The sequence below is a fragment of the Anomalospiza imberbis genome, chromosome 21 (assembly GCF_031753505.1).
Source record: "Anomalospiza imberbis isolate Cuckoo-Finch-1a 21T00152 chromosome 21, ASM3175350v1, whole genome shotgun sequence".
Lineage (NCBI taxonomy): Eukaryota > Metazoa > Chordata > Aves > Passeriformes > Viduidae > Anomalospiza > Anomalospiza imberbis.
The window spans coordinates 10,535,670-10,545,098 of NC_089701.1; the positions used below are offsets into that span (position 1 = coordinate 10,535,670).

At 60.6% G+C, this 9,429-nt stretch overlaps 2 protein-coding genes across 2 annotated transcripts; both read right to left on the minus strand.

Moving 5' to 3' along the window:
• Positions 1-1,080: 1,080 nt before the first annotated feature.
• On the minus strand, positions 1,081-4,354 carry LRRC26 (leucine rich repeat containing 26). The gene is made up of 2 exons (XM_068211615.1): positions 3,805-4,354; positions 1,081-2,854 (listed from the first exon to the last, which is right to left on the minus strand). Exons 1-2 carry the CDS (start codon positions 4,346-4,348, stop codon positions 2,595-2,597), a joined length of 804 nt encoding a protein of 267 aa, XP_068067716.1. The 5' UTR covers positions 4,349-4,354; the 3' UTR covers positions 1,081-2,594.
• Positions 4,355-8,240: 3,886 nt separating this feature from the next.
• On the minus strand, positions 8,241-8,772 carry RNF224 (ring finger protein 224). Its single transcript, XM_068211729.1, has one exon. It carries the CDS (start codon positions 8,764-8,766, stop codon positions 8,260-8,262), a length of 507 nt encoding a protein of 168 aa, XP_068067830.1. The 5' UTR covers positions 8,767-8,772; the 3' UTR covers positions 8,241-8,259.
• Positions 8,773-9,429: the final 657 nt, after the last annotated feature.

The following is a 9,429-nucleotide window of genomic DNA, read 5'->3' on the forward strand; positions in this document are numbered from 1 at the left end:
AAGTTCATCTAGCTCCAGCTGAGAAATCGGACCCATTCTACTTTATACGTCGATGTTACATTAATACCAAGTTTTTGCAAGAGCTCAGTAAAGTCTAGACTGGATCATGAAGTGGTTTATTCCAGAGCTGTGTGCCTCTTTCTGTCTCTGACTTCTGGCAAAGCTGGCAGGGAGCCCTGTGATGAATCAGAGCCTCACCCAACCCTGTGGCAGGGTCTGCAAACAGTGAAGGGACAGGAAGGGATGGAGAAGCCAGGAGGGAGAAAGGCCAGGGGCTGTAGAGGAGCCTGAGAGGGAAAGGACATCCCCATCCTGGGATACTCAGGTGACAGAGAGCCTGCACAGCCAGGGTGGTGCACAGGTCTTGCAGTGAGGGGATGGGGACGGCGTGGAGCTGTCCAAACACCAGCACCATGGCAGCTGGCCCTGTCCCACCTCCATCCTGGGGAAAACTGTCCCCTGTCACTGCTGGGCTCCCCATCCCCTGGGAGCCAGCGTGGGGCCTGGCCAGTGGAACCAGCCTTTGGGAACAGGGGAGGGGCTGCAGGGCTGGGGGCATTGGGGAAGTCCCCACACATCAGCCCATCCATAGGGAGGTCCCTCAAGTGAACCAGGAAGGTCCCCCAGGGCTGAACTGAAGGAACATCACCCATCCACAGCATCTTCCCCATATGCTGAGACCTCCAGCCCAGCCTCCATGGGGGCTGAGCCTCAGGATGGTCTGAGGGAAGGAGCAGGGTTCAGGTGGCCATGCAGGATGACAAACAAGGTCCAAACTCAAAATGGGAAGCCCAGGCCTTCTTGGGAATACCCTCTCTACAGAGGGTAGAATGAATGAACCCTCTCTACAGAGGGTCTGAGAGAGATGGGATTGCTCCTGGGACAGGCAAGATGATAATCCTGGCAGAGGTCCTGCAGCCCTCCTAGGTGCAGGGCTGGCAGCACTGGAGCAGATGCTGCTTCCAGCAGCTCCCTGCAAACCCCCTGCCCCACACCAGAGGAGGAAATTGGAATCTGGCCATGTGGCAGCACACTGGGCTAGCTTGTCTCTTAAAAATAAAAACGGGAGCAAGCCACCACTGGGGTGACACTTGGTTTATTTGTGTGAGATTTACTGAACCCTTGCCAAGACCCTGCCGAAGGAGGCACTGACAGCCCTGGCAGGTCCCAGCTCTTGCACGGGCAGGAGATGGAGTGGACAAGGCTGGTGGTCACAGCATCTCATTGTGGCTCTGATCATCTTGCAGTGGGTAAGACGTGAGGCCAAAAAGGGCTCTTGTTTCTCCTTGAAAGGTGTTTTTGTCACCCCAGCTTGTGGCTTTCTCCTGGAGCGCAGCTCCAGATCCTTCCAGGCCATCTCCCAGCCAGCTCACTAAGCATTTCCAGCAGCATTTCCACAGGAAAGAGGAGAATGGAGCGGGGCAGGGAGGTGCAGGGGCAGCCCCAGCCCTGATCTCTGGGTGATGGGAAGTAGGGCAGCAGCCAGGGCTGCTGTAAAGAGCCCTCTAAAGGGCTTGTTTGCCCCCACTCCCAACTCTGAGCTAACCCTATACCTTGGCTGGGGATGAGCTCTAGCCTAGGGAAAAGCTATTGAGGGAGAAACCAGTGTAGCCTCACCCATCCTTTGGCAGCTGCTCTGCCGAACCACATCAGTGGCAGCTCAAGGCTCTTTCTGGCCCTCAGCCTCAGCTTCAACCTCACCCTAGACCTTAGTTGTTGGCTGAGCCTTCTCAGCACCAGCATTCCTGACTCAATGGAAAAAAAAAAATATCAAAAGGAGCTTTTTGCAACCAGCCCTGTCCTTGGGCAGCACACTGCCAGGCCTGGGATGGTCTGACAGCCCACAGAGACTTTGGAATGCTCCAAACCACCCAGAGATCTTCAGGTGCACCAAAAGGCACACAGAGAGCTCTGGGGTACACTAAAAGGAAAACAATGCCTGCCAGGACACAGAATCCAAAATTGGCATTTAGGTGCAGGAAATGCCAACTCAAGGAGGTCTGAGAGCACAGAAAAAAAGCACGGAGGCTGCTGGGGTTACTGAAGGTGGTCAGAGGGTGCAGGGGGCACCAGAAGGCCCAAGGAGCAAACTGAAAGGCACACAGAGGCTCCTGAGCTGCACCAAAAGGCAAATGGTGACTCCTTGGGTGACCTGAAAGGCACCAAGAGGAATGTGGTGTGTCCTGGGATGCACACGGGGACTCCCAGGCTGCACCTAAAGGCACAGTGAGGCATATGGAGCATCCTAAATGCACACTGAGGGACTGGGCAGCACAGGGGCAGGACAAGGGGAGAAGGATCACCTGGATGTCCCCAGGAAGGGGATATGCAGATCTGAGGGCGGCCTTGGGGAGCCTCCCAAAACACTACGAGCATTTTTGGTCAGCCTGTACCCTGAAGGGAGCTGAGCTGGAGGCTGCTCCCCGCGGCAGAGGCAGCTTGGCACCCTCTTGGGGGACTCTGAGAGAACCCAAAGCGATGCCAGGAACCTCTCGCTGGTCCACAGGGGTGAGTTTGCAACAGGTGGGTGCAGGCAGCTGGAGAGGGGCATGGATGGAGCCCGGGCTGCCCAGGGCAGAGCCTGGCTGAGCCCCTCAGTGCACCCTGCAGACGCGGGGTCTCCTCCAGCAGTGGGACTCCCGGCGCAGGCTGTGGTAGAACACCACCAGGGAGCCCAGGAAGGTGCAGAAGAAGATGCTGGCGATGAAGGAGAAGGGTCCGATGATGAAGAAGGTGATGTACTGCTGGGGGGACAGTGAGGTCTCCTGGCACTGCCTGAAGGACTCGTCCCCAAAGGCCATGATCGGATACTTGTTCAGCTGCTCTGGAAGTCTGCAGAGGAGCAAACTCTTCTCTGGAAGAGAGAAGCAGTGCTGGAGGGCACACTGGGCAGCTGGGAAAGGCAGGGGCCAAGGACAGGGGGATGGCAGGTCTGCATGGGACAGATGGCACCAGGGCAGGAGGACAGGGGCCAGCATCACCAACATCACCCGGGTCAGGCTATGAAGAAGGGGAGAGGTGAGGTTCAGGACTCACCTGTGTGGGATGGGATGGGATGGGATGGGATGGGATGGGATGGGATGGGATGGGAGGTGGGCACAGTGCTGGAGGGGAAGATGGGTTTGGGGCAGGATGGCAGATGGGGCAGGCAAAGGGCCTGCTCAAAGGCAAAGACTGGCTCCCAGAAGACAGATGTGGGGAACAGCGAGCAGCCAGCCTGGAGATGCCACAGAAGGTCCCAGCCAGAACAAGTACAGTCACACATCCGAGCTGGAAGCAAGCAGGAGGGGGCAGCAGTGGTGGGAGAGACTTTGCTGGCAGAGCTGTCTTTCACTGGGGCTCATGGGAGAAGAAATGCAGGATCAGAACCAGGTTGATGAAGGCTTTGGGGAAGGGGCTGAAAGCACTGCATCCTGGATGGGCCAGCGGTGATGTGCACCCAGACACACAGGCTCCACTTGCCCCCTCAGGTGCCATGTGGCAGGACTGGTGCCACTGCTGGGGCCAGCACTGGGTGCCTGTCACTGGGACACTGCACAGCTCTCCTTCCCAGGCAATGCCTGCTGATGACCAGAACCAAAATGTGGGCACCAACTGAGACCCAGGGGTGTATCCACCCAAGCAGACACAGAAGCTGGCATGACCTAAGGACAGGTTCTGGGGAACCTCACCCCAAGGGCACTCACCACCCAAACCCCCAGCCAGCTGGCAGCCAGGGTGCTGGGTCCTGCCTCAGCCCTGGCAGGGTGACCAGCCAGCATGGAGTGGGAGGGGAGCTTGGGGCACAGCCCTCTGGGCACTCACCTCGCACCTTTTCCCTGTTGTGGCTGAGCCAGCGCCAGAGGGGCAGGATGCTGCAGCTGCACACCCAGGGGTTGTCCTGCAGGAGAAGTGCCTGGAGCTGGGGCAAGGCGCCCGGCACCCCGGGCTCCAGCTCCCCCAGCCTGTTGCTGCCCAGGTTGAGCGTGGCCAGGCTGGTGAGGGGCACGAAGGTCTCGGAGGTCAGCATGCTGAGGTGGTTGTGGCTGAGGTCCAGCTCCTGCAGCGCCCTGAGCCCCAGCAGCGCCTGGCTGTGGATCAGCTCCAGGCGGTTGTGGACCAGGCTGAGCAGCCGCAGCCCCGGCAGCGGAGGGAAGGAGCGAGGTCCCAGCACGGTGATGAAGTTGTAGCCGAGCCACAGGGTGCTGGTGTTGGTCGAGAGGCTCCAGGGCACCTCGCGGAGGCCCCGCTCGCTGCAGTCCACCTCTCTCGGGGAGCAGCGGCAGGCGGACGGGCAGGCTGGCGAGGGCAGGGGGCACAGGAGCAGCAGCAGGGCCAGCACGGGGCCGGGGACCCTCCAGCAGCCCATGGCTGGCCCCCGAGGCACAGAGGGCTGCCTGCCCTGCTGTGCTGGGATGCCCCCACGGACAGGTTCCCTAGAGCCCCACGCCTTGCCCAGCCCCCCGGCCCTGCCCGGTGCCCCCGGCTGTGCCCGGCGGTGCTGGCTGGAGGTGCTGGGCAGTGCTCGGCTCCCTGCAGCCACTCGCATTCATTCCCCTGCTCACCCGGCTGCAAACCTGGATGGGGCTCTGCTCCCGGACCCGGTTTTCCTCGGGGTGGAGCTGCACTTTTTTCAGCAAATATTTTTGCAATGATGCTTGCCCTGCAAGGTGTGGAACCGTGCCCATGTCCCTCCCTCCACCAGGCACCGCTCCAGCCAGGTAAGCAGCCAGCTCTGCATGGCCGGGGATTAACTGCTTTTGTGTGCAGGCTGGAGAGCTGGAAATCAGCAAATTCAGATCCATCTCTAAGCCTCCATCCTCCCCAGGGGCATCCCCCACAGGCATGCTACCTCAACATGTACAGAGGGGTGTATGGGCCCAGAACCCCCCAGAGAACCCCCAGAGTGGCTGAGTTACTGGGGAAAAAACATAACTAGGACAAAATCATATCATCTGCAGGTCTTAGCCCATCTTACATGCTGTCCCACCATGCCATGGGGCCCTCAGTGGGGAGCTGTGCTGGGAACCATGGCCCACCCTGCTGACCCCAGGCCTGTCTGCCCTGCAGGAGACCACCAGCCATGCCAGAAGGAGGAGGGCTGGGATTACATCCCATGGGCCACCTTCCTCCTTCCCAGAAGGGGGACATGTCCGTGTGCACACAGAGGGTGACGCAGGAGCCCCCAGTGAGAAGCATGGCAAAGGTGACCTTGCTGGGCTGCAGCCACCCAAACTGGTTTGCCCTCCCCCCGGCATGGCAGTGCCAGTTCTATAGGGCTCAAAGTCTGCCTCCACCCTGTTTACACCCACTCTGCTCCAAAGCCACCCACAGCCCAGCCACTGAAGGCTGGGGAGCAGAGGTGTCATCTCCCAGTGCCACTGCCCCTGGCAGAGCTCAGTGGGGACTGGGGCACCAAGGGACACGGCTGGCAGCGCCTCACCCCACTTCCAGCCAGAGCGGGGCCCAGAGCAGGGACACTGTCCCCACCCACCTCCATCAGGACCCCTGATCCCAGAGGAATCCCTGTCCCTCTGCCCTGCAGCCAAGGGGCTGAAGGGGCAGCAAGACAGGGCACAGCTGCACCCCAGGCCAAGGCCAGGATGTTCCCAAATCTGGGACAGAAGCAGCAGGAAGAGGGTTTATTAATAGCATCCCGAGGAGCTTTGGTTTGTTTATCTATCCTGCAGCAAACTCGCTTTGCTGCATTAATCCCCATCTGGAAATAATTCAGAGGAATCCTCCAGCCCAGCCCAGCCCCAGGGCAAGGGCACAAACCCACTGCCATGCGAAGCTGCAGCCACAGCTCATCCCATCCACAACCACAGGCTATATGGAGACCTGGATTTTGAGGGAGTCCTGTCCCAAAATGCTCCTCCTTCATAACCCTAAACCCCATTGCCCACTCTCTGCATCCATTTGGAATCAGGTGAGAAGTGCAACATTCATGCCAAAAATAATTCAAACCACTATTAAAAGCAAGGTCATTCCACCTTTTGTGCACAAAGAGCCCAGGAGGCTGAAAAGCCTGAAAACTCAGCTCCTCCGGAAGCCCCTTGCTGTCACCCTGGTGGCATGTGGCAGGAGAGACGTCCCTGCCAGGGACATGGCCAGGCATCATCCCATGCTCGTGCCTGGCCCCACTCCTGCCCTCCATCCACTGGCTGCACCCCGCTGCCATGGCAGGCTGGGCTCACCTGGGGTCCTGTACCCCAGCAGTGCCACCACTGCCCATTTCCACGTGCTGCTTGGGTCCCTGGCACTGCCCCTTCCCTGGAATATGGGGACCCAGAACCCACACAGGAGGAGCCCAGGCCCCTGTCCTCAGCCAGAGCAGCACCCACCGGTGCCCTGCTCCCCCTTCACGATGCCTCTTCCTGAGCTTCTGGGCTCCCCATGGAACAGAGCAGGACATGCTGCTCCGAGCAGCTGCTCTGCCAGGACAGCTTGGGTGCCTGTGCCAGGGGAGGAGCCCCCAGGGCACAGGGCTTGGCACTGGCCCTGCTCTGCCCAAGGTGCCAAATCAGGGCGTGCAGCCAGCATGCCAAAAGCATTCCCAGAGTGATGGAAGGGATGATCCCTCCTTCAGAGACTGGCTGGGAGCAGGGGGACATCCACGGAGGAATGAAGCAAGGACCAAGCCCCCCAGAGTGGTTCTGGTGCTGGGGGGAGAGGCAAGGAAGCAGGGGACATGGGGTGTGGGGCAGAGAGACATGGGTTTGGTCACCCAGCACTGTGGGACCCAAAGGTGCTGGGCTGAGCACAGAGCTGCTGGCACCTCTGCAGGGAGGGATGGGCCCTTCCTACACTCTTCCCAGCACCCACTGTTGAGTCTCTGGGGAGAAATGGAGATAGAGGGGAAGGTGCATTAGGACTCAGTGATAGCTCTTATCCATTCCTTGAAGGCTTTAATTTCTTGCATGTTCCAGGTAATTAAAGGTCCAAGGCAGGACTCACATGGAATTTCTGAACCACGCCATACCTCTGTCTGCCCTGGGGCACCCCAGGTTTATTCTTCTGGGAACACAACTGCTGGGACTGTTTTATGGCAGGTGACACCAAGTGGCAGAATTGTGCATGAGCTCTGTGCAGGGGTGGGTGCTGTCCACGGCTGATGGAATCCTCTGGCTGCAGCCCTGGCCCCCAGCACAGGGAACTGCCCAAGAGACACGAGGTCCCTGCCAGCCCCAGGGAGGCACAGGCTGGGGTCCTCTGCTGAGCCCTGAGGGGGTTCCTGGTGTTGAAGTATTGCAGAACTCATAAATCAATGGAAAACAGATGCAGAAAATGGGCCCTGAGAAAGAACTGTACGAGCTGCCCAGGCAACACCAAGCCCTGGCCAAGAGCTGTTTCAGTATCACCCTGTGTGCCCCAGTACTTCCAGTTTGGCCCCTGTTAACCCAGACCAGCTGCCTGGGCTCTTGTCCTTGCACCCTGGTGTGGAGTCAGGCAGGGAAAGCCATGCAGGCAGCAGGGCACAACTGGAAAAACAGCAGCAGAGTTTGTGTCTGCCAGCGTGTGAGGAAAGGGTCAGGCAGGAAAAGCCAAACCTGGCATGAGCCACAGAGCAGGAGGCCAAGCAGGAGCTTCTTGAGCTCAGCTCTCCTCCCATACCGGAACAATGTAGCTGGAGCAACATTGGAGGTTTCCTAACAACTCTGTCATCCTCAATTTCAACTATCCTACTATCCCAATGCCAAAATTTTTCACGCAGATGGCCAGCAGATCAAACACTCCCAGCACAGCAATCCAGCAGGGCAGGTCACTTCTCCCCTGTTCACCATAGGCAGGGCTTGCCCCGGGCGAGGATTGCCAACAAACAGGACGAGGATGTGCAGCCCAGCAGGACCAAAGTGTCTTTAATAGGCCTGGAGCTCTCAGGACACACCCCGTGGCATCGCTGTGCCAGGCCCCTGTCCCCTGCCGGGCAATGCTCAGTGCCACCGTCCTTGCTGCAGAGCCACATGCACGGGGGAATGCAGCATGAGCCAGGCTGTGCTCAGAGGCCAGGGAACGTCTGTGATGGCTGGACCAGGTTTCTGAGTCATCAGCAGGGCAGATGGGCAGGATGAGGGGGTGGTAGCATCCTCATCCCCCGCTGCTGCGCTCCAAATCTGGACAGGATGGACAGGAAAGCCCTGCCCAGGCTGAAGCCCTTCCTAGGCTGCCAGCACAGCCCCACCACTGCAATCCACACGTGGGTCTGAGGCACGGCAAAGGTCCCCGAAAGCAGCCCCAGGCCGGCCCCGGGAGCTCGGCTGCCCTGGCAGCCCCTCGTGCTCAGCCCTCGAAGGCCGCGGTCACGCCGCAGCACAGGCACAGCCGGCAGCAGCCGCGCCGGGGGAGCAGCGCCGGGGGCAGCGGCTCCGGGCACAGCCCCGCCGGCTGCTGGGTCACCGCCGGCTCCTTGCACGGGCCCTTGGCGGGCAGCGCGGGCGGGGACCTGCCGGCCACCCGCGGCTGCTCCTTGTCAGCCTTGACGGCCAGGAAGGTGGCCAGGTCCAGGTCGAGCATGGTGACCCCGCCGCGCGGCGTGGGCGTGTTCTGGCGACACTGCGGGCACGGGATCCAGCGCTGCTCGTTGGTGACCGCGTCCAGGCGCTTCAGGCAGGCCTGGCAGAAGGTGTGGCCGCAGTAGAGGCGCCGCGGCAGCCGCACGCCCAGGTCGTAGGAGGAGTAGCAGATGATGCACTCGACGCGCTGGCTGCCCCGGCTCGGGGTGCGCGAGTGCGCCCCGACACACGGCGCCACATGCTCTGCCCGGGGGCTGCCACCCGCCTGGGACATGCTGGGGAGGGGGTGAGAGGAGCTGTTAGGGCATGGCTGGGGAGGGGGCACAGCAGTGGGATGTCACCTCCGAGTGCCCTCGACACGTGGGGGAGATGGGGAGCGGTCCGTGTGGTGGGAGCAGCAGGATCCCTGCCCAGCGCCCCTGCCCGCTGCCTGCCTGCCCCGTGGCCAGCCCTGCCTGCAAGAGCAGGATGCTGCCACTGCACTGGGTTGTCCCTGCATCCGTGGGGGATGTGTTTGTCCCAGTGCCACACCGGGAGCTCTGCAGGGAACACGGGTTGGCCAGATCTCAGCAGCCTGTTCAGGGTGCAGCCTGGGACTGGGGGGAGCAGAGGGTGAGCAGCAGTGAAGTGGCTGGGTGGGCTGGGGAGCAGCACTTGGAGACCAGGCAAGTGGCACAGCCCCGCTCCTCCCCAGCCCTGGGCTGTGCTGGCACAGCTGTTGGCAGCACGGGGTGGCACAAAGGCTCACGGGGAGGGGGCTGAGGGGACCCAGCCTCGTCTCTGGTGGGGTCTGGTACACACCAGTATATTTGCAAACTTCTCCTGGAGGCCACCAAGACTCTGTTCCTTCTCCTTAGGTGACCTCAAGTGTTTTGGTGCACACGAGTACCCCTCTCTCCCCTCCTCCCAATTCCCCCATCCCTACCTGTCCTGAGAT